Source organism: Trichoderma evansii (assembly GCF_050947405.1).
Source record: "Trichoderma evansii strain SZMC 28006 chromosome Unknown GGI43scaffold_1, whole genome shotgun sequence".
Classification (NCBI taxonomy): domain Eukaryota; kingdom Fungi; phylum Ascomycota; class Sordariomycetes; order Hypocreales; family Hypocreaceae; genus Trichoderma; species Trichoderma evansii.
Genome location: NW_028145205.1, coordinates 2,030,943 through 2,053,627, shown reverse-complemented (window position 1 = coordinate 2,053,627; position 22,685 = coordinate 2,030,943). Strand labels below are relative to the sequence as shown.

Here is a 22,685-nt window from a genome sequence, read left to right as displayed (position 1 = left end):
AACATCTCCTATACAAACCTCTGATTGGAGCACTTCCCCATGGAGCCCACAAGCATATATCTCAAGCCAATATATCAGATATTATATATCTCGTCCTTGAAGCCTCCTGCTGCCCTATAGATCTCTCCGGATGTCAAACACCCTTATCCACTATCGAATAAACTATCTATGCAAAGCCCTATCCGAGATTCACAAAAACCAATGCACTTCAATTTATCCGGTAGATCCAGTGGCAAAATTCAACACAAGAGCTAGCCAAAAAAACCAAGAAACGGGGGACACACGCACAAAAAAAAAAAACTTTCCTAATGGGCCAAGAGTTACGCAGACCCATTCGCCATCAAAGTGGCTCGAGCAGAAAAACAACCCGGCAAAAAGCACCTAATCTTGGTCCCCTCATGCAGCATCTGTCAAATATCATACGCACAAACAGACGAGGGTGCTGCTGCAGCATAAGAAAGAGAAAGAAAGAGCCGGGCCATCTGCAGCCGGGGCCCTGCAATGCCGGGTCCTCCAGTGGCGATTCGAGACGGGTCTCCTCCTCCTCCTTCCCCCATCTCGACTAATAGCCTTCCAGTTCTCCTCACATAATACATGGAGCTATTCGCAAACGTACATTGAACTATCCTGGGGCTCCTTGCTTGAGCAATGGCACACTCGAGCTTCCCACTGGCCAAGCTGAAACCATAATGCTGTCTTGCCTCGGTTTCGAGAGGACAAGGCCGTCGTTAGAAGATAGGTTGCAGGTTGATTGCCTGTTGAAAAAGTGGGAGTATCAGACCCTTGCCTTGTTTTTGCAGTAAGAAAATCCTCCTCCGAGGCATCTATCACATCTCCTTCCTCTCGAAGCCGCACTCGTCCGGATAGACCGCGGTACCCTTTGCCCAGCTGCAGAAGCCGTCATGGTCAACAAGTGGAGTCTTTCTTGGTTAATCCTAGAATGTAAGCCCGTCACCTTGCACTACTACCGACCAACGTGCATACAAGAGCTCGTACGCTCCAGACTGCCGCTTGTTGATGGTTGATGGATATATCGATATCGCCACTAAATCCACTTCGCACTGCCCATCGCCGTACATGATTACTGGTTTCAGATGGGCGGCATGATCATTTTCCTTGGCCATAAATAGACGATTATCTCTCCGTGGCGCGGGCAATCCGACTTACTAAACGCTCAGGTGAGAGGCGTGTTAATCCCTTCCCTCTCTTTGGTATAGCCTTCACGTAGGTGGACAAATGAAAAATTCGCCTTGCCCTACGCTATTTTTTCTACTTGTTATTTTATTTTCAGCTTTTAAACGCGCCAGGCAATAATTTCATGCAAGCTACTATTTTAGCACCTCGTCCAAGTTCTTTTAAGCTCACGCCCGCCGGGGACTACATCCGGCAAAGCTGAAAGAGGTTTGGGAAGTTCTTCACCGCCAGTATCATCCGCTCTAAACTCTGCTTCTTTGTAATTCACGGGCGATACCGGAAAGCTTTGGGAAAGGCAAGCAAAAACAGAAAAAAAGGAAAAAAGGAAAAAAATTCAAGTCTTCGGCAAAAGCGGGAACTGTTGCCGCAAGCGCACTTGTAACGACGATGGTCCAGATCAAGTGGTAGCAGCGCCTAGCAAGGACAAAGAGAGGCATCGGATGCCATGCATCCTTACGGAGTCAATGCTCCCCTACCCAGGCTCATACATACGTACTTGTACAGAACAGTGGTAGTATGTACATATGCAATTCGTATACGTGCCGGGTTGTCTCTCTGCGGAGCGCCGCAGGTAAAAGGAGAGCGGCGGCGATAGGTGGTGGGCGATGCTCCGGAGATGCAGTCCTCCCCCATGCCAACCCTAGTACATCAGACAAAGACGTCTAAACGTCCACTGACTGGCTATGCTGCGATCCAACCCCGGCTTCCCGCCGCCTGCGTGCAGCAGAGGCATGCAGCTGCCTGTGAGAGAGAGGCCAGGAGTTTGAGCCTCAGGCGTGCCAGGCTTGTCCAGAAAGTGCTCGCAGGCCGTGTTCAACAGTATCGCGTGTTTTCCCAGTGAGACATGGAGCTCTGTAGTGCGGAGTATGTACTCCGTACAAACAGATCCCCAATGCTCTTCCATACGAGTGTTGCTAGCAGCAGTCCCAGTAGTAGCACCATACTACTCGTACTTGTAAGTGCCGTTGACCGAAGATCATGAGTGAGACATTGATATATCAGTTCATATGACGAAGGATTGCCTTTTGACATGTGCCCATATGTGCCGTCGGAGGTGTGCCGCCTGCCGATTTCTTTCCGCCTTCTCCCAGCTTTTTGATCACACCGACTTCTCCCTCATGAGATCTTGGTACGACAGGCCACCTGCTTGCTTGATAACTTGCAGTATGTATCCATGACTCTCGTAATACTTGTTTGGAAGTTCCGTCTTCTTTGGATGAAGCAAAAAAGGGCTTCTACGCATGTTCCGCGTAGCGATCTAATATCTGTCGAGTCCATGATTGGGGGAAGCTCGTAGTTCAGTATCCATCAAGATCCATCAAGTTGATTCACCGCCGTCGATTTAGCTCACGCACTATCAGCCCTTGTGCAGACATGTTTCAGAATGATTATCCACACAAAGCTTAAAGGCGGTGATGCGAAGAGCTCAGGAGCAAGGTTGATCCTAGAGCTCGTAGCTTGAGCGTCTCTCGCCCACGTGCGTCTTCTTCGTCTTATCTTCTTTTCTTCGTTTGCTTTCCACTTCTCCAGGGTAGGGTCTACAGGCAGGACCCCCGGTCTCCATACGTATTAGCAAAAGCTCCGTCCGGGTCGCGATCCCCGTAGGCAGAGGGATGGGGCTCTCCGGCGAACGGCGCTCGGTGACTCATCTCCCTAGGGTTCCGCTTGTCTCCCGTGATGCGGACAGTGAGCGCAAAATTCGTGCTTCTGCGTCGGCGATGCGAGGAAAGATGAGATGCCCGCTTATTCTCTGCCCCTGGCTGTTCATATTCTAGCTTGGCCGGCACTGTCTCAGCGGCTCTTTCATATGCACATAAGTGCTGCTATGCTTATCATTTCTCTTCGGTAGCAAGTGTTTGGTGGTTTAGGTAAAGGCGTTCGCATCGAGGTCTTCATCTGATCGCCGCTTAGAGTGGAGCTTTGGCCGATACACTTGATCGGATGTAATCGCAATCCAGCTGCTACTAGGTAGTTTAGCTGTAGTAATTGCATTCGTCGCCTCAAAACCACGCTTCAATACTGATACCATCCATGCTCAACAGAGACTGGATTTCTCTCTGTGCCTGGCTAACAAGGCACTAATACCTTTAACCGCAGACTACTTGAGTGGAGTAGTGTTTATACTTTGCAAGACAAGAACGGAACGGCGCATAATACATAACACAAGTAGTGTTGAGGGAGACAGTGTATCAGATATCCATCCCGGAGTAGCTGGTATCAGGGATCAAAAGCAACAATCTCAAAAGTATGGTGGCTCATAACCATAAAATACGTCACTGAGCTTTTTTTTTTAACGTTTTATATCCAACGGTAGTAGAATCTTCCAAAGGACGAGTCCTGTTAGATGCCAACCAGTATAGGACATTTGCTTAATACGGTGTCCCTACAAGTAGCACTTCGTACTGTTGAGCTATAAACGTAGCTCTTACGTATGGGACCGTACTAGCAAACGGAACGCTAACGGTAGAGACAGGTACCCGTTTTGTGCTCCGTCCTTGGTGGGTGCTCGCGATGCTGACCGCACATTCGTAGCGTGCATGATAACCCCAGCTCAGCTGGGACTTTAGCGCACAATCATGAGGGCCATATCATCCCCGGGCTCTGGAATAGCTTCAGAAAGACATACCGGCAGCGTTTCTTTCGATATTTTTGGCCTCTAGCTTGCGCCAAGGAATGAAGCTGGCCCACCAATTGCTAGCCAGCGAGTCAAGACCATCTTGACTGGACTTGATATCGACGGACGACTCTAAGCCGAAGGGACTTCTGCGCAGACCGCTTGTGATCACCGCGAGCAAATTCATCAAGCTACACATACGTACGAGCTACTAGCAGACCATCTTCGCCTAGCACAAGCACTACCAGTCTGTTAGGGCTTGGCTTTCCTGCAAGGGTGACGAGTGTAGTCATTAGTAAACAGACAGACAATGTTGAGCGACGAAGCCGGCTGAGGACAGTTAGCCGTTGGTTGGGCGCTGCCGCCAATACTACCACTGGAGGAAATAGCTCTGAATGGTCAGAAGGGGAGAAAAGAGCAGAAAAAAAAATAAAAAAAATCTTCAGCCGAGCCAACCGCAGTGGATGATGGCGCCATAGACGCAAGTACGTGCTGGCCCTCCCCCACGAGTCAAACTGCTATCACGAGATAAGGAGGGCCGAGGAAAAACAGAGGGTCCTCTGGAATACCCGTCGTATCTCCTCAGCCAAGAATGAGCTGCCAAGTTGGGTACTCAGTCAAGCCTGAATTTTCGTATCCTTTTTCCCATTTGAACTTGGGGCTCGGGCTTGGGCAAATGGTGTCGAACCAACATTTGCAGGTATGTATCCACAGGAGGCGCAGTCAGAGCCTTGATGAGGGAGGTACTCTGTACATCCAACTCTGTTGATCTCCATTGGCCTTGGTCCTTGGCCCCGTGCAGAGAAGATACACAGATACGTAGTTGGACATAAGATTGGGATTTATGAATTGCATAACCGCGGCACGGGCTGAACATCAAGCCGGCTTTGTTGTCTCGCTAGAGACCGTCCAGGTGGCAGTCAATCATGCAATCGTCTATGACTGAGACATGATCCAGACAAAAAATCTCGTCTGGCACCACCGGGGAGACTTTCCCTTGTACAGCCGCAGACAGTGGGCGATATTGGGCCGGATGGCAGCCAAGGCTAAACCCCAAGTTCGCCCTCAGTCCCGGTTGAGGTTACTGGCAACAAGGCCTGAAAGACGCACCGCTGCAGTTGAAAAATGACCAGCAAACCAGATTCGAATGGAGCCAGGACGCTGTTCTGGTACGTCTTTGAAGCCACAGTCTCAATGCTCAGTGTCAAATCCGGTGAACTTGGCCATATTGATTGGTTGGCGACGCATGCACTTAGGGTCTTGTTAATTGGCCGTTCTTGACGCTTCCCACAGAACACAGCAGCTCCCCCGAGGGATTATCCAGACGGATATGATTATCTCGTCCCCCGAGACCAGGTATGGAGGCGTCCTGTCCTTCGTAACTTCGTGGAGGGCTGAAGATGCATCGGCTTGACGGCCTAAGGGGTGAGAAAGTAGTGTCGTCGATGCCTAACGAAGACGGACGCGCACGCGTCATGAGTAACCAAACAGATCGAGTGTGATAGGCGCAGCAAGAAAAACACACCGACAAAACAGACAGCGGAGAATGGTGCAAGTTGTCGGCGGGCCATGGCCGCTTCATATGCGGCCATGGCACAGTGGAGCACCAGGCGCCTCTTTGGTTGGAGGTCTTTAGGTCGACGACGCCAAAGAGAGACCAAGGCCCGTGTTAAAAATATGCACCAGCCACGAGAGCCCACTGCGAGGCAGCATGGCGCATGATGATGAGCAGGACAAGGACGAGCGAGAGCCAGAATCGTATGCTCAGTTGGAGAAGATGGGGCACAATCGATAAGCGATTATCTAATCCTTTCCACTGCGTGTCAGTGTTGTCCCCGTCCTGTTGGTGAGCTGCATTGCTAGGTAGGTATGCTCCTGTACATACATACTACCTCGCAACCCAGCAAAAGTTGTAATACTAGTACTACTAGTAGTACGCCATGTCCGTGTATTGATGGCTGCAATTGCCTGATACGTAGTGCAGGATGCGAGGCAGCGTGAAAAAGGCAAAGCGGATGACATTATCGTGTGCTCGATATTGGCTGCCCAGCTCCGGGACATCCATTAGCCTTCCAGCTCGATCCTTACTAATCCGAGTCAGTACTTGACGGTCGGCGCAAGGCAGTATGGGTGTGAAGTACCTACCTCACGTAATCAGAGGTCAGGTGCTGCGGCGCTGGCTATTCTGGCAGCCCATTACTGGTCTACTGTACGACGGGCCCAGTGGGTCTCTGCGCTCGTACCTCATCAGCTAAATTGGGCCAAGAGGTACATGCCCTACTTGTCAGCCCACCCCGTCGCCCTTCCTCGCGTCTTTCAGGTGGGCTGTCGCAGTGCATGAGGTCCAAACCACATCAGGCATGAGTGGCCTAGGCCAAACGCTGCGTCTCGCCTGATGGGTGCCATGACACCTCCCAAGCAGCCCCGGTATTTGCCTATCGATTTGATGGCCTGTGACGATACGATACGACCGATAGAGGGAGAGAGGGGGAGGGGGTTGAGAGAAACCGTGGAGAAGTGAGGGGATATGATGGCCAGACAGAGCGCGCGGCCACATCACGATGACCAAGCGACGCCGACGCCAGTGGAATAGAGGGCCGCTCCGCTGTGACTGGCCGGATTCGAGGCCATCTACTCCATCGAAGCTCTGCCAGTGGTTCACAGGCCACTACTTTGCACGCCAAAGAAGCAGGCGTTTCGCACCGTCGCCCTTAGTAGAGCGCACACTACTGGCCCGTCCCGAGCTTTTGAGTGGTCACAAGTCAGCGGGTATGGCGTCCACCCGCTGTCCGGGTCGTGCGGGAGCGAACAACGCCGTCCATTGCTCTCTTGAGTCTTGGGGAGCAGCTCATTTCTTTGGGGAAGGGGGTCGTCTGAGAGAGTTGGGTCGCAGGAGCTTGATGCCCAATCTGCCAACCTTTTCTCGGCGGCGCGAGACTAGCATGCGGGCGCCTCCCATTCGCTCTGTCTTGGATCTCATCCCGTCGTTGAGCCTATCCATCTTGGATTCTGCCTCCCGGCGTTGCGGATGGCACCCGTCATGGCCCGCCTGCCGAGTCTTGACAGGCTCAATCATGGGCCTTGGACATGACGGAAGCTCATTCGTTTCAGTACCCGCCCTGCTTTATGCGAGTCGAGCCAGAGGCAAATTTTTTCCCTTTCGCTGCTAGTAAGGCGGGTGATGGGTTGACCATGGCGTCGTGGGCTGAGCGCTGCTGAACTGACTGACTGGTCATGACGAGGACGACGCTGTTGCTTATCGATTCTTGAATCAGGGCGATCTTGGACAGCGGCAAAGTCAGTACGGTCTCCATTGCGGCGCAACCTGAGGCACGTAGAGGCGGCTTCGAGTCACAAGAGACAGCTGCCCCTAGGTCGATCAGGTGTGCGGTATGGTCATTGTGGTTGATGATGGCCATGCCGAGGCCCTACTCGAGACAGAAAAAATAGTCGAATAGTGTACGAAGTACGGGACAAGATGTTCTGCTAAGGCCCATCCCGAGTGCCACATGAGATAGAAAGAAGGGAGCCAGGGCCAGGGATCAGCCCAGCTTAGAAATGGTGTGAACTCGAAGTACATACGAGAGAGCTCAATACAAAGCAGAAAGATGGAGAGGGCTAAACATAGCGGCTATGACATACTACTGCTGCATCACATCTACCTACATACAGATGCTGCTAGCACCCTGCCTACTCATACGCACGAGTACAAGATACTGGTAGGCATGCCCACCACCGCAGCCCTAGCCAGAGAGATCCATTGTGCCATGCTCAAAGGGTATAAGGGATACTCCGTGTGTGTCCAACTCCCTACACGCACGCACTCATGGGCTTTGATAGCACTAATCGTACGGGCGCACTGCCGCTTCAGAATGGAGTGCGGAGGATTACAAGCACGGTGCTTAAAAAAATAAAAATAAAAATAAAATAAAAAATAAAACTAAAGAGGCGAGAGCCAAATCTCACGACAGGCACCCCTGTCCAAAGCTGGCCCCGAAGACCAGGCCCTGTCCAAAGCCCGTTTGAGCCCGACAGCATGATGACGAGCGCCCACGGCGCACTAATACTACTCATACTACAAGACGGAAGTAGCTGTAGCACGAAGTACCGCTATCGACAACGACCGGCTGTATTGTACTCTGTACTACGCACTCCAACTGCGGTATGGAGTAACACGTACATGCGAGCAAGGTATGTACATGTGCATTACACATACGCTTCAGAGTACATACATGGGAGCCCAAAGCGTGTACCTATTACTACACCAGCCTAATAAGTGTTCAGCCCATGGACGACAGTCTCCTCTCGCTATCGCCTTTAGCAGACCCTCCCGCGATTATCAACCCGAGGAGAATTCGACGCTGTCATCATGCCAAATCAACGTGCTTGTACGGGGATATCAGCCTAGCAGCACTATCAGCGTGTGGTACGTACCGGCCGTCGGCGCAGGCGATGAGCACGACGCCTCCTCTCCAGACGGGCAGCAGCTCTTGACTAAGACGAGATAACTAAGCAGTTCTACAGACCAATGATGGATGGATCGCAGCCATTGGCTAAACCTGACCCTCCTTCGTGCTATGGAGCACCCACCTACCCAGTTGCAGCTAGGCATTGCAACAAACATACGCCCCGCGAGTACATATAATTGAAATCCCCTCCTCCCATCTGCTGCCTTTGTTCAGTATCCCAACTTTGAATCCCATTCGACGCCCTCGGTGCTCTTGAGCCGTCTTTCGTTTCCTGTTTGTCTGTATCAGCAGCAGCAGAAAGGAGAGCCATAGAGCAGCGGCAGCAGAGGCCTCTCCCAACGCCTGTACCACGAGATTGCATTTCAGTGAGTCAGTTTCCTTGTTTTTTTTTGTGTTTTTTTTTCCCTCCTTGCCCCCTCTTCCCGGTTGGTGGACGATGACTGTTTGTCTCCTCTGCTATATCCTTGATATCATTATCAACATTATTGTTATTCTCAATATCTTTTATTGAAATAACAGTAATAAACCTCCCTCGTCCTCCCCATCATTCACCTTCCCGCTGCCTCTTATCAGCCATTTCCCTTTGATTTCTGCCTATCCGGCGTCGTCGATTTATTTTTATCTCGTCGCCGCTCTTTGCTGCACCTCCTCTCTTGCATGTTTTTTCCCACTACCACCTACTGGCCTGTCCACTCTCCCGCACTTAAACTAGCCCCCCACAAGCGCTGTCTTAGCGCTGTTCTGCTTCCCTGCCCTGCTTCCCTCCTCTCAATTCCCACTCCAAACCCAACTCCCAGCCTTTTTAGCAGCGGCCCATCTTATATCACTCGACCCTCCCGCACTTTGTGGTCTGCTCATCACCCTTCAACGCTTTGACGACTTCATGACCTGCATTTGCTCTGCATTTCGCTGCTTCTTCACCCTTCCCTCTTGGTCATAATCACCTATCACTATCACAAATCACTGCCTACGCATGCTGCCTGTGATCTTTCTTCGTCTTGACCCCGCCGCACTTCCGTCACTCTCGTCAAACAACAAATGAAAAGGCCGTCTTGATCGCCTTCGCTAACATCTCGTCTTTTGAGACTATCAGTATCAGCACTTAACGACTATTGTGCTTTTGTTCTTCCTCATTTCAGTTCTTCTTTCCCCATTTTCTTTTGCTTCATTTCTTTTTCTTTCGGGTCGTCATTTTTCTTCTTCGGTTTTTGACGTCGACCTCTGCATCCTCTCCCCTCACATTTCGGCCTTAACGCCGCTCCCACATAGCCACAAACCTCGTCACAATGAACGGCTACTATTCAGCATCTATGGCTATGGATGCGAGTCCAGAGCAGAAGTTCTTCAAGGCAGAGGACAACGGCAGCTTAGACGACAGCCTTATTGACCAGAGCGGCATTGATTCAGGACTGGATCTTTCTCCTCCCATGGACAGCAGGCGAGAGTCTTTCGGCATCGGAGGGCCTCTCTTCTCTCCCAAGACCGAAGACTGGCAGTCTGTCGATATGCAGTCGCTGCCCTCCAACAACCCCTTCTACGAGCCTCAAAGCAGCACCAACCCCTACATGCGCTTCGACCAACCCTCAGCCAACCCTTTCATCTCATCAGGCAATCCCTGGGCCATGAACGGAGGCTCCGGCACGGCCACACCTTTCCAGCGCTTCGGTGGCATGGCGACTGATTTTGACGCCAACACTTCCATTTTCCAGCAACCCATCCACGCTCCCACTCCTTTCCCCAACTCGGGCAACATGTTCGCCAACTTGGCTGATGGCCAGGCTATGCAAGATGGCCAGGCCAAGAAGATGCAAGATGGCAGCACTGCCATCCGATCTCATAATGATCTGCGACGTGGTGACGGCATCCGGAAGAAGAACGCTCGTTTCGAGATCCCCGCGGAGCGAAACTTGAGCAACATCGACCAGTTGATTGCCCAGTCCACGGATGAGCAGGAGATTAAGGAGCTTAAGCAACAGAAGCGACTGCTGCGAAACCGCCAAGCTGCGTAAGTACATTCATCGAAATTGTTAGATCCCCACATAAGCTAACCATTCTACTAGTCTCGACTCTCGACAGCGCAAGAAGCAGCACACTGAGCGCCTGGAAGATGAGAAGAAGCATTTCACCGTTGTCATCACTGACATGGAGGAGGAGCTTGCCACCCTCAAGTCCAAGGTTGAGCAGCTCACTCTCGAGAAGCAACAGTGCGTCGATTACATCGAGACCCTCGCTTTTGAAAAGGACGAGATGATCCGCACTCACACTATCGAGACTGGTGAGCTGAGGAAAAAGGTTGGTATCCTGACCGACCACGTCCAGCGCCTGGAGAGCAGCATCCCCCCCAACGCTGCTGCTAATGACTTCTCCGGCTCTTACGACGACATGGACATGGCCGGCGCCTGGGATAATGGCTTCCTCAACGACTTTACCGATGAGGTTAAGCCGCCCATGGCTATGGCCAAGAAGGATAACAACCCCTTCAACACCGACAGCGAGAAGACTTCGTCTCAAGGCGGCTTGTTATTCATGCTCTTCCTTGTCGGCGCTTTTGTCTTGTCGAGCCGCTCGATGCCCTCCATCCCCCGCGTGTCTGAGGATGTCCGAGTTGCATCAGCGAATCTCCTTGACAACGTCTTCAAGGATGCTGGCGTCAGCGCTTCCCCCAGCATGCACGCCATCGCTCCTCAGCCTTCTGCTGCCACTTGGGGCCAGCCCGTTAGCGCTAGTGTGATGGCCGGCATGGCCGCCGATGGTGTTGTCGCACCGTCCATGCTCGTAGAGCTCGGCGACAGCCTCATGCAGCCCTCACAAGAGCAAACCAACGAGCAGATCTTCTCCCTCTCTGCTGCTCAGTACAACGGTGTTAGTGACCACGACTTCCTCCGCCCTGGCAGAATGCCCAGCAAGACTCGCAAGAACCTGGCCCAGGCTCTCGCTGAGCTGCGGGATAATGCCAAGCAGCTGGGTGCCGCCGAGGTTTACACTCGCACTCTCCTCTGGGACCAGATCCCCAACGACGTCGTCCGAAACTTTGCCAGAATGGTTGTAGAATGCAACAGTGCTCAGAATGGACAACAATGCAATGAAGCGAGATCATGAAAGAATTTAAAAGACCCGGCGCGAAAGAAGAAAAAACGAAATCTCACGATGACGAATGAAAAAAATGGCTACAGTAATGACGCAGAAACCGACTTCTCCACCCTTGCTCTATTTTGTCCTTGGTTTATTTCATGTCCTTGACAAACTTTGTTACTTTCTTACTCTTCTCTTCTTACAGCCATATCCACGACTGGATGAGCTGGCCATTTTATTTGAGTTGCTCTGGGGCGGCTCCCCCCACATGCGCATTATTTGAGATTATTTGCTCACGCATTCACCACCATCTTCTTGAATTTGAACAAACCGCTTTCTCATGAAAACCATCTACTTTGGAGTCTCCCACGATTTCTTTGCGGATCTAGCGAGCGAGCAAGCGTTGCTTTTTATTGGCGATTGATTTTGATTTGGCTTCTTTTCATAGTGTTTTTCTTTTCCTTGTGTTAATATTTGGACGGCTTTTCAAACCTTATTATTTGGTTTTCTCCCCTACATTTTGGGACCCTTTCGACGATTGGCGAGATAGGACATAAGCAGACGCAGCAGCACTGCAAGCATGCTACAGGCCCCAGTCCAGTGCATGCTTGTACTACTTTTGAAAGGCATGGCTTTTCGAGTATTGGAAATCTGGGTGCGGGATGATACCTAGCACTAAAAGAACGATTTCTACGAGGCATGTCGAAACAGATTGATGACAGAATGGAATTCTACTTGATGACAACGAGGAAGAGCACCTGGAACGGGCTCTTCTGAACGACACTCTTTTGAGAACCCACCATAGGGACAAGAAATATCCCTGGATGGCTTTCCTTTGTACTTGGGCGGCATATTGGAAATAGTTTTTACTTGGAAATAGCAGCCACAAAGATGGCCTATTGGGTTTTGACGACATATTTTCTTTTCAGATAACTTTTCAAATATGAAAGCGGACAAAATGGTCCAGCTTTACTTTACATTCATCATGATTCTCGTGCTTCTCCTTTGCATTTCTGTGACTGCTTCCAAGCCTGCCTGTACGACTCTCTATACTGCTGTGCCTTGTGACTTTGTGTGCTTACTAGAGGGCTAACAACAAACAACGCCCTTACCCCGGCCGTGAGGCGCAACACAAGTTATTTTTGCTACGTAAAGTTTACAGACTGACCTGATCATACCTTCATAGATGATAGAGCCCCGTGTTATCACCATTAGAGCATAGTATATCTGGGGCAGAGACGACGAAAACAAAGAGGTGGGGTGCGTGAGACAGACCTGGAAGCGATGTGATGCAAAGCGGCCATGCACTAGTTGTGGCTTGTCTTGGACTGAAGGGGGGGCCAGATATTGGGTTGACATCACACCGCCAACGAGGCAGAGGCCTTTTAGTGCTTCTAGTCTAGGACTTGGGGGTTGGAGAAGCTGCAGACCTAAACCTTTCTCGGGAGGGTTGTGTCTCTTTGATGGAGGGATTGGACGAGATGGCCATGAAAAGCGTCCAAGTATAGCCATAGTGCCATGCGCCTGCCGTGGTGCCCGCGGTGCTACTGCTACCTCCGTGTCGTATTTGCTATGGGCTCTATTCTACCTAAATTGCACAGGGCGTCATAGCTGATGTTTTTTATGCTGGTTATTACCAGGCAGAACAGGGCGTGGCTGGCTGATACGCTGATCATTTTGCTTGTGCTGAAGGGAGAGAAGGCATCACGAGATAAGGTACATATTACGCAGTACCTACATTGTACCCGGGGAGGATGGAAAGAGTCGCTAACTTGGAACCTTCCTAATACTCCGAATACCAGCCATCAACGCAGCTTCCCTGAATCAACAACCAAGAAAATAAATAATTAATAATATAGATTTTTTTCCTCTTCTCTCTATTGAATAGATCGGATAAGCCCCTCTCTCCTCCCATCTCTCCTCTCCATTCTTCTCTTCTTCCACCCTCCACCTCCCTGCCTTTTCTTCCATCCCGCATGCCAGCCATCGCCCTCATTCGTCATAATTAGCACTAGGCCGCCAGCTGCATCCACCAATCGGCGAGCCACTCTTCATCTGCAAGAACTGATCATCTGCTCTGATCTCAGCCAATGCCATCTCAGGGTGGTCACAAACTCGGTTTTGGCGAAATAGATGAAACAGCCACACGCTGCCAATGCGTACACGCGCACATTTATCCGCTCACACGCACACATTATCCAGACGCATCCGCTTTAGTCCGGACGAATAACAGCACTTGATATGCCTCTGGAAGAGAGCGTTGGCTCTCTAGTCCCCCTGGGCCATGTTTTCTGGTCCTCTATTCCTGGCTCTTCCCGTCTTTCCGTCTTGTTGACACACGCCAAACGCCATGCTATGCCATGCCACGCCATGCCGCTACACCCCTCGGGCCGATCCTGCTGGTCTTGAGGCTAGACAGCTCTTGGACTCAAAGCCACGCTGCCACGAAAGCCCCAAGGCACCATGATACCAAAGCACCAGTTATTGTGTCTTGCTATGAGCGTGCTGCTACAATGGGTGATGGACAGACAGTCAGTCACATCTCTCGCACATACTAACCTACCTGCTTCTAAGTGAGTGATGCATATACGCATACCCGCATACATACACACATAACGCACGTACAAATAAACGTACGTACATGCATCTTGCATGCTTCGTACAGAAGCTTTACCTGTCAAGAACCAATAATACTAACAAGTCGTCTTGGTCCCTTACAGCTCCAGCAGTCATGCCACCTCCGCTGCGAAATCCCCCTTGCCCGGAACTAAGTGAGTGCCTGAAAGCCTCATCAACTGCTAGTCCTGGATATCAACGCCGTAAATGACTCAGGAATTGATACCCAAAACCCAATGACCATTGGTAAGCAAATTGACAATGGCAAGAAAACGAGAAAAAAAACTCAGAAGAGCAAGGCTCAGCAATATCTCGCGCGCAGCCCACCTGTACTAGGCCTCGATATATGGCCAACTCCACAGCAGCAGACGAGTCGTTTTCTCTTCCAGCCAATCTAGTTGCGACAGCTGAACAACACATACATACGTGCCCGCCTACATACGTACATCATGTACATGCCTGCACACATGCGTAAATGCCACCTGCATGCGCAATCAGGCATCAAAACGATCCTCCCGGCTAAGGCAAAGCTGGTAAAAGAGCCGCTGCACCAAGGCATCGCAAGACCTATGATTCCATTTGCACCAATTCTCCGAGCCACATCTGCAGCTTTCTCCTCTGCTCTCCTCTTTTCATGCTAGTAAGCCCATGAGAATTTAGCAAAATGAGTTATCAGCTCGGTGCCAGTCCTCTAGTGGCTACAAACACGCTTCGCGAACACAAGGCAGACAAACAATTGCAGGGCACACGCCTTACAGCCATACATGTTCAGACAATTACATTTCATATACACAACCAGACATCCTACCGTGCAAACAAACATACATACATGCTGCAATCGCCGCTCACCACGCCCAAGTTACACCACGCCTGTGCTACAGATGATACAGCAGCGGCACCCCGCAAATGTGAACCACAGGCGGCAGGATGGGTCATAATGCTGCTTCTTTACTCGCTGTTTAAAAAGCCACCCAGTGGGCACGGAACACAGCCGTTGGAAAAAAAGAAGAAGAAAGACCTTGGCCCACTTTCGATATCCCGTAAAGGCCGCTGGAGAAGAGAAACAAGAAGAAAAGGTGATGAAGCTCAGAGGTGGGAAGCGCTATTGAGTTCCATCGAGTGAATACGATCTGCGTGCCTGTGACTCTCCCTTACTTCTTCTTACCGTTGCTAGGATCGTATTTTTCTTTCCATATCCTACAGACACGTTAGCCCTTGACTCATCTGGGGGCATTTTGCTTTCCAGCTGGGACTGGACTGTGTAGCACATCACAATCCTTCGGAGCTCCTGGCTACAATCATGAGACTGCAGATATTCTGGGCGGAACAGTTTGAGCAGGCTGCGCGAATAGATCGCGAGAGAAGCCCAGCCACCCAGGAGTGATGCATCACAGTACACAGAGGAGCACCCACAGCTGACACGACGGATAAGTATGGGTGCGGTTTGATAACTTACCATGTATTTCCTAGTGTCTTATTGCCAGCCTTCTCCGCCAGTCGATAGTACCGGGCTGCGGTATACTGTGCTCCCAAATAAGGATTCGAATATCAGCCTCATGTGACGGACCAAAATCTGTGGAGAGGGGGAGCACGACCAGTGCCATTTTCTACTGGGCTTGCGCAACTTGCGCCTCCTTGCTTGTCCTCTCTTGCCTCATCGGTGCCCAACTTTGGGCCTGGTGAGACGTTGGGTATCAACTCCGCCTTTGTCAGCGCAGAAACCAAGCCTGAGCCAATACTGAGCCAGCCAGACTGATGACTGGCAAGCCACAGTTTGCATGTGGTGGTGCTGGCCCTGATTGAGGCTTGATCTCTTTGTTGCCATTGAGGAGGCGAAGCTATGTCATCGATATCTTGACTAATCGCAAACGTACCTTGTCCTTTTTGCAGCCATAGCCCTCCAAGTAGCACCAGGCAACTTCGTTCATAGCGTCTTGACCACTCGTCAGTATTCGAGCATATATCCGTATCAGCAGTTACATCTCATAACTCACCGGAATCGCCCAAGTTCGCTGCCGTCTCATAGTACTGTTTTCCCCGCGGTTCAGTATCTAATTAGCTCAGACGACTCCTGAAGAGGAAATGACTGCATACCTGCTTTGCGGCGATTGGATCTTTGTCGATGCCCCAGCCGTGGCGGAAGCAGTTGGCCAATTCGAAGATGGCGAGGACTAGCTCTCCCTTTGCCGCTCCTCCCTTCTTCAGACCGGCCTGGATCGCCAATTGCTCGACTGATGCAGCATTAGAGGCTGCCGCCGTTAGATAGTGGACCGCTTTCCCAGGGTCTGGCGTGCAACCCCAGCCGTGCCTATTAGAAAAAAGCACAGCGATTAGTCCGGAGCTTTTCTTCATATTCCTTGTTTCAATTGCCTGCTAATCATATGACTGTCATGTCACGTAAATCAAGGGGATGTGATATATAGAGCGTGCTCAAAGGGGACAAATGCGGGCTGAGCTGGGTCTCTTAGGATTCACTGGCGGCAGGCAGCATATCGCCACCGCGGGACAGGAGTGAAAGGGCAAATTGGAATCCGGCGATGGTAACACTCACCTGAGTGCTAGTCCATAGAGGACCTGGCTAAGCGGATTATTGGCGCCGCTCTCATCTGCAAGGCGCCCAAACAGCTTGGTTGCTTCCACAAAGTTACCCTCTTCATGCAGTCGAATCGCCTCCTGAATATCGGCATCGATCTGTTTGGACGAAACTTGTCCCGAGTGCACCGAAGCGCTTCGGCTGCGAGGGCCGTCGTCTAGACTCATGTGCGCCATACCATCTGCGGCATCTCTCGAAGGCGGCCGACTCCTCACCCGATCATTCTGCCCGGCTAACATGGTTGCCCGTTTCTCCCACTGCAGCTCTGCAGCATCTCTATCCTGCACGTCGTTTGGGACCACAATCTCCGGCAGATTCTGGGGCACATGGTCAGAAGTCTCAGGTGTGCGACTTAGGTGTAGCCTATGGGAGAGGCGTCTTGCCGCGCTCTCCTTCTTGGACTTTTGACTGGTCGAGGAGGATGCAGATGGGCTTCGTGATTGATCCGAATGGAAAAAGTCAAAGCTTCGCCTCGACTTTCGGTGCTCTCCGCTTGTTGACGAGGGCGATAGCAAGCCGTCGTTGTAGCCGAGGGCGTTTTCGTCCGCCGGCATAATCACCTGTTGCGAAACAGTGTCGGAGCGAATGAAAGTGATGTCCGGACCAGCCAGTCTTCCATCTGCATCTTGGCCTTGCTGTATAGCATCCTTCTTCTTCAGTGCATCTCGGAGCCCCATGGTTGCGGAGAAGGAGCTGTAAGTGAATTTCTGTCCGCCTCTTCTATTAATTTGATTCAAATCAAGGACAAAGACCAAGCAAAACGCAATAACAGCAGCACCAAAGCCTTGTATATCCCGTAGCTATGATGATGCAAATGAGCTAGCTGGTGATGCTTAGCCCTCGTCTGTCTGTTACCCAAAATAGATCCTCCCCCAGATAGCAAGTAGCTGTTCTCTACGTCGTAAGAGGTGAAGTTAAGCTGTGGCTGAGGCTGAGCTGAGCTGAGCTGATGCAAGTACTTTTGTAGCCACTGATATGTGGGCAGTGTCCTCTGTAGCGCCGTATTACAGCGCCAGTGCTTTCCACGCCTGGTCTCAACACCTTTTGAAACGGGATCACGAAATGGCAGGTAACAAAAGAGTTGTAACAGGAACAAAGAACTCTCGATTTTCCCGCGCGGCAAACAAAGATAGAGTCACGGGCTGCCAGGCGCTGCTTTGAACGATTGATGGATGAGGTTAAAAAAAGGCCAGGCGCCGTCCCTTTTTTGAAACAGGGCCCTTTCGCCGCCCCCTCCAAAATTCCGCATTATGGAGTCGAGAGGTGGTATTCTAGGATTGCTCCAAGTTGCCTGTTCCTTGGCGCCGCGACACCAACTTTCCCGTATTTTTATAGTACAAGAGATGATGGGCCCGAGCAAGACAAGGGGCTGAGCGCGCTTGCTGGGGAGGTATAAGAAAGAAATCAGATTTGGGAGTAAAATAAAATAAGAACTGCTTGGCTAACCCCAGCTGAGGTTATTATTCATTGAACTGATGCTGGGTTTCATTTCCTCTATTAATTCTCCAGGGGGAAGCGCTGTGGGACGGCCCTATCTGGCTATTTTGGGACGCCGATCAGTGATCTCTTTTAGAGGGCTGCCTTCGCTAAGTACCCGGTAGGTATGGGGATATTGGGCGGGGGTCTGGGGCGTATTCGATTAATAGGGGCATATAATATACATGTAATATAATCATCCATTTTGCTTTTTGATGACACGATAATATCATGGAATAAATATTTACTTTCGTTGGCCATTCTGGGGAATATTTTTCGAGCAGAGCAAGCATCGAATGAGAAGGACTTTTCATATAGTAGGCATATATATTCATTAATTTTTCTTATTCATTTACTTAATTTACTTAATTTTTTTTCTCAATCTTTTAATCCTCGTTCCTTTACTAACGTGTATTTTTCTTTCCTGACAATCAAGTCTTCTCTTCCCTTTTATCTTTTATCTTTCCTTTTTTCTTCTTTCGGCATTGTAATCGTCGTTTTATTTGCACCCCTGCAGCCGTTAAGGGAGGAGGGGAAAACATGATGTTAAAATGCTGAATAACAAGGGTATCTTAGTATAAAGCCCATTCCCAACCGACATGAGCATCATGTCTTGTCGTTGCTATAGAATTGTACTGCTTGCTAAATTAAAAAACAAGAAGGATAAAAAGAATAGAATGTTATCTCCAAAATATGAAGGCATGAAAACTGCAGAGGCGCTGAATAGTAATCGACTCGACATGTCCAAGGACGATGGCCGTCTAATCTACTTTGACTCGGTTAAAGGGGGAGATAGTCCTTTGGATTGTCAAAGTCAGAGTCATCGGAATCGGCCTCGAGGAACTCGGCCACTTCGTCAGAGTCGACATCGTCAGAATCGACTGACTCATCTTCGCTGGAGACATCCTCGGTCTCGTCGCGCTGTTTGGCCTGGTTTCGGAGGACGCTTGCCCTCTCACGATGGAGCAGCTTACATCCTCTGGTTTTACAGATACCGGTATTGCTGAAGTCTGGGCATTCAAAGACGTGGCGATCGGTGCAGTCTGCACCCTTGTCACAGTATCCACAGAATCCAAATGCCGCACACACGGGGGCACTTGGAGAGGCTTTGGAGTGAGTAAAGGGACAGTCAGGCCGGGAGCATTGTCCCTTGGCAAAGTGCAAACAATTCGGGACACGTTCTGGGGTAAGCTCATGAGAGAGATCGCAAGACTCGCCGTTGGGACACTTGCCGTCTTTCAAGAAATCCTTGCAAAGAGCGACCTTGTCAGGGTCATGGACGTATCGGCAGGCTGGGCCTTTCGAACAGGAACCTAAAAGTCACAAGTTAATGGTTAGTTGAATTCCCCATCTACGCCACTATCTCGTAGACCTGTAGCTTATGCGGTTGTTTAAACAATTACCAGTCGTTGAAAAGATTTTGCATCGTTGATCAAGTTTTTTGACCGTACCAGATCGACTGCTTGCGTTAGTATCGTGATCGTCTTCAGGACGTGAACATACCGGTGATCTTTAACTATTCTCTGCGCCACAAGGTTTCCAGTCTTTGTACGATGGAATTTGACACCAGCAATAACAGTCATCTTTGGTGTCATGGTAGGGGGGGAAGGGTCACCTGGTAACGGTTAATAATAGTGATAACAAGGATAAAAAAGAGCAATGAAAAAATTTACCAGGTGTCTTAACAAGTTTCTTCCCTCCATCTAGGACGCGGAAGCGAATACCGTTGACCGTTATTTCATTCGTCGCTGCGGGATTAGTGCTCATGCTTGTACTCGAAAATCCGTCCACTGTGGCCTGGTGGCGAAGGTATTCGCTAAATCGTTGCTTTTCCCGGCGCTTCTGCTCTTTAATCTTTCTTTGACGAGTCTCTTCGATAGCTTTGGCCCGATTTTGGCTTTCTTTTTCGTATATGTTGGCGTTGATGAGCTGGCGGTGGCGATCGTTTTTGGTTACCCAGCCCGGTGTCGTAGGAGCAGGGCTGGGGGCGGCCGAGCTCGAGGCAGATCCTGAAGCAGATGCTGAAGCGTTGAGGTGTAGTGTTCTGTTGCGGTGCGTGACGGCTGGCCGGCCGCTGTATCCTCTGGTCGGGTAAGGCGCGCTTGCTTGACGATATGTATTTCCTTTATCCAATGTCAGCTACGCTGTGCCTACTAAGCACTTTGTTAGGAGGACAAACCTCGGTGGCGCCCTGGGTGATGGGACGGCGGGACGGAGCGGTAGCTGGCTTGCTGACTTTTGTGTCGATTAATTTGGCCTAGAATGGTGAGTGCTATGAAGTCATCGCGAGATGCTCAACAGTCTTACCAGCAAGCTGACCGATGCGCGCCAACAGCTCTTTGTCTTCGTCCGACATGTTCGCTATTGGTCGTTCCCGAGTCGTGAGTTCTATGCCTAGTACAGAATCAAGATCCTCAAAGCTATGGGAGATTAATTTGCGCTGATAGTAGCTCAGCGCAGTAAATTATGTAAGGTCAAAGAAATGCAAGGCTACGTAGTGGCGGCTGATGATGTGATGAGATAAGAGCTTAATTGACTAGCAGCGAACTTAGTCATCAACGCGCGCTCCACGTCTTCGCAGTGATGCGAGGCTGAGGGAAACAAACTCTTGTGCTTAATAGTAGCAGTATTAATTTGACAGCCATCAAATACGTCAAACATTCAACACGGGCTTTTACATAATTTTCTCTTTCTTTTTCCGACGCAGCAGTTCTGTCGTTATTACCGAGTCATCATCGCCTAATCAGCATTCGTCCTCCCGATTCTTGATCCCAACAATGTCTTCGTGGGATCTGCTGGACGAAAAAGGCGAATCCGAGCTTCACAAGAGCCGGCTTCTCAATGTAGAGGAGAAGCCTTTCAAGCGCATCACCAAACGACTGTCTTCAATTTCTTCGATCGTCTCCAGCGCTATACAGTCTGATACCACAAACCAAAACGGAGGCCAGACCTCAAGCAGCGCACAGTTACAAGAAGATCTCACATTCGATTTTGCTGCCTTTGACAGCAGCATAGCCCGATTTCAATTCCTTCACGATGCAAACGAGCGAGAGCGCGAACGTTACGACGCAGACAAGCAGCGCATCCTCGCTGAATGCCAGGCGGCCCGCGAGAACAACGCGAGACTACGAGAGCAATTAGAAGATGCCAAAGCAACGTTGGCGCGGCGGAAGAAATTCGACGAGTTGGCTGAGAAGATATTGTCTAATCGACTGCTGCGGCCGCGTGAAGACCAGCTTGTTGCCCTTGAGAAATTGGAAGAAGAATGCAAAGAGCTGGAGCGCGAAAGTGAAACATACAGCGGCACATGGAAGGAGCGGAGAGACCAGTTCAACAGGATCATGGAAGAAGGAATGCTACTAAGACGGCAGATCAGGGACGAAAAGGAAGAAGTAGACAGAAGAGAAGGAATGAACGAAGGCGGAGACGATGAAGTAGAGGAGCAGCGAGACGCCCAAACGCCCGGTGTCAACCTTAGCAGCACCGAAACACCACGACCTGATGGCGAAGGGCAATTGAACGAGACAACACCCCACCCAGCAATATCTGTAGATGGACCAACGCCATCAGCAAGCTCACCCCGTCCAGACCAGCTTCGTCTTTCATCTACAGATGCCGCATCGGCTTCTCGGCTAGGAAGTAGGGCTTCGACTAGAGAAGTGTCACAACCTCCACGGCATGACCGCGATTCAGGGAGCGAAACTGGCGAAGACGTTGATATGGAGGACGAAGAGTCGGGAAATGAAGAAGGCGAAGAAGATGAGGATAATTACAAAACGTCGGCGAGGAACGGTGACAAGATGGAAGTTGATAACTAGTTTTGGACTATTGGCATGACATTGCTTTTTTCTAAAGATGGATAGAATGTTTGTATAATTAGGATACCCGGATCAAATAAAAAGAAGAACAAGGAGTATCTTTTGTCGGCGCTATTGCTAACGAGGTCCTGATGGTGTCCTCCACCAGCGTGGATGGCGCTTTATTGTATCGTGGTATTATATTTTATTAATTTTCGTCTCCCTCCCAACTGTATTCTCTTCAAGATGTCTCCGCCTTCGCCTTCTCCAATGCAGCCTTCGCGTTGGCCAGCTCCTCTGGCGTAGCCGTCTCATTCTTCTCTTCAGACGCAACAAGGTCCTCCAATTTCTCGACGGCCGCCAGGATTCGAGTTCTTAGCGGCTTAAACACGGCCTTTGTCTGTTCGACAACCATTTGCTAAAACAAAATCACTTCGTTAGCCGTCGCAAAGCAACATTATGTGTGTAGTCCAGCACCTACCTGCTGCTTCAAAATGTACGTCGCATTGCCATCCTCGTCTTCCTGTCCGCTCTTGACCTTCTCTTCTTGGGCCTTGAGCTCGGCCTCCTGCTCCTTCAGCTCCTTGTGGTAGGACGCTTCTTCTTTCAGGAGGCGGTTGACGGCGCCGGTTGCGATAGCTAGAGGAGATGGAGGAGGCATGGTGAATGGATCGAAAGAGAGAGGTCGTCGGGCGAAGTCGTGTATTGGTGGATGGTACAGGGAGAAAAGAAGCAGAGAAGAAAGCTGGCCGAAGCTCTATGATTTAAAGGCAGAATGTTTCGTCAAAAGTCAAGGATTATTCCAAGCTGCCTGCTCAAAGTTGGCTTTCAAGGTTATGGTTAACTACGTGCCT

The 22,685-nt window shown here is 50.4% G+C and overlaps 7 protein-coding genes across 7 annotated transcripts; 3 read left to right on the top strand and 4 right to left on the bottom strand.

Moving 5' to 3' along the window:
* Window positions 1-6,915: 6,915 nt before the first annotated feature.
* Window positions 6,916-7,227, bottom strand: GGI43DRAFT_378662 (uncharacterized protein; the record flags this gene model as incomplete). The annotated part of the gene is made up of 1 exon (XM_083202725.1): window positions 6,916-7,227. The coding sequence occupies one exon, from the start codon at window positions 7,225-7,227 to the stop codon at window positions 6,916-6,918; it is 312 nt and encodes a 103-aa protein (XP_083066291.1).
* Window positions 7,228-9,463: 2,236 nt separating this feature from the next.
* GGI43DRAFT_20735 (bZIP transcription factor) lies at window positions 9,464-11,669 on the top strand. Its single transcript, XM_083200146.1, has 2 exons — window positions 9,464-10,282; window positions 10,338-11,669. Exons 1-2 carry the CDS (start codon window positions 9,564-9,566, stop codon window positions 11,374-11,376), a joined length of 1,758 nt encoding a protein of 585 aa, XP_083066290.1. The 5' UTR covers window positions 9,464-9,563; the 3' UTR covers window positions 11,377-11,669.
* A 2,164-nt stretch (window positions 11,670-13,833) lies between these two features.
* GGI43DRAFT_20572 (uncharacterized protein) lies at window positions 13,834-14,507 on the top strand. Its single transcript, XM_083200124.1, has 4 exons — window positions 13,834-13,982; window positions 14,070-14,120; window positions 14,182-14,211; window positions 14,265-14,507. The coding sequence occupies exons 2-4, from the start codon at window positions 14,081-14,083 to the stop codon at window positions 14,438-14,440; spliced, it is 246 nt and encodes an 81-aa protein (XP_083066289.1). The 5' UTR covers window positions 13,834-13,982; window positions 14,070-14,080; the 3' UTR covers window positions 14,441-14,507.
* A 1,012-nt stretch (window positions 14,508-15,519) lies between these two features.
* GGI43DRAFT_378660 (tetratricopeptide repeat protein) lies at window positions 15,520-17,235 on the bottom strand (the record flags this gene model as incomplete). The annotated part of the gene is made up of 5 exons (XM_083202724.1): window positions 15,520-15,717; window positions 15,840-15,898; window positions 15,960-15,993; window positions 16,060-16,273; window positions 16,517-17,235. The coding sequence occupies 5 exons, from the start codon at window positions 17,233-17,235 to the stop codon at window positions 15,520-15,522; spliced, it is 1,224 nt and encodes a 407-aa protein (XP_083066288.1).
* Window positions 17,236-18,341: 1,106 nt separating this feature from the next.
* Window positions 18,342-20,528, bottom strand: GGI43DRAFT_390842 (uncharacterized protein). The gene is made up of 6 exons (XM_083204372.1): window positions 20,342-20,528; window positions 20,214-20,291; window positions 19,708-20,157; window positions 19,538-19,649; window positions 19,438-19,493; window positions 18,342-19,347 (listed from the first exon to the last, which is right to left on the bottom strand). The coding sequence occupies exons 1-6, from the start codon at window positions 20,388-20,390 to the stop codon at window positions 18,815-18,817; spliced, it is 1,278 nt and encodes a 425-aa protein (XP_083066287.1). The 5' UTR covers window positions 20,391-20,528; the 3' UTR covers window positions 18,342-18,814.
* Window positions 20,307-21,962, top strand: GGI43DRAFT_20476 (Tho complex subunit 7-domain-containing protein). Its single transcript, XM_083200110.1, has one exon. It carries the CDS (start codon window positions 20,812-20,814, stop codon window positions 21,850-21,852), a length of 1,041 nt encoding a protein of 346 aa, XP_083066286.1. The 5' UTR covers window positions 20,307-20,811; the 3' UTR covers window positions 21,853-21,962.
* Window positions 21,963-22,610, bottom strand: GGI43DRAFT_20403 (tubulin binding cofactor A). The gene is made up of 2 exons (XM_083200102.1): window positions 22,313-22,610; window positions 21,963-22,249 (listed from the first exon to the last, which is right to left on the bottom strand). The coding sequence occupies exons 1-2, from the start codon at window positions 22,490-22,492 to the stop codon at window positions 22,073-22,075; spliced, it is 357 nt and encodes a 118-aa protein (XP_083066285.1). The 5' UTR covers window positions 22,493-22,610; the 3' UTR covers window positions 21,963-22,072.
* Window positions 22,611-22,685: the final 75 nt, after the last annotated feature.

Bases quoted from the DNA above. Each gene is read 5' to 3' on its own strand.
- GGI43DRAFT_20403 (XM_083200102.1), bottom strand. From the start codon at position 22,492: ATGCCTCCTCCATCTCCTCTAGCTATCGCAACCGGCGCCGTCAACCGC. The intron at 22,250-22,312 runs GTAGGTGCTGGA...ATTTTGTTTTAG, and splicing joins CGTACATTTTGAAGCAGCAG to CAAATGGTTGTCGAACAGAC.
- GGI43DRAFT_20476 (XM_083200110.1), top strand. From the start codon at position 20,812: ATGTCTTCGTGGGATCTGCTGGACGAAAAAGGCGAATCCGAGCTTCAC.
- GGI43DRAFT_20735 (XM_083200146.1), top strand. From the start codon at position 9,564: ATGAACGGCTACTATTCAGCATCTATGGCTATGGATGCGAGTCCAGAG. The intron at 10,283-10,337 runs GTAAGTACATTC...CCATTCTACTAG, and splicing joins CTGCGAAACCGCCAAGCTGC to TCTCGACTCTCGACAGCGCA.
- GGI43DRAFT_20572 (XM_083200124.1), top strand. From the start codon at position 14,081: ATGCCACCTCCGCTGCGAAATCCCCCTTGCCCGGAACTAA. The intron at 14,121-14,181 runs GTGAGTGCCTGA...TAAATGACTCAG, and splicing joins TCCCCCTTGCCCGGAACTAA to GAATTGATACCCAAAACCCA. The intron at 14,212-14,264 runs GTAAGCAAATTG...CAGAAGAGCAAG, and splicing joins CCAAAACCCAATGACCATTG to GCTCAGCAATATCTCGCGCG.
- GGI43DRAFT_390842 (XM_083204372.1), bottom strand. From the start codon at position 20,390: ATGTCGGACGAAGACAAAGAGCTGTTGGCGCGCATCGGTCAGCTTGCT. The intron at 20,292-20,341 runs GTAAGACTGTTG...TCACCATTCTAG, and splicing joins GCGCATCGGTCAGCTTGCTG to GCCAAATTAATCGACACAAA. The intron at 20,158-20,213 runs GTTTGTCCTCCT...CATTGGATAAAG, and splicing joins TCACCCAGGGCGCCACCGAG to GAAATACATATCGTCAAGCA.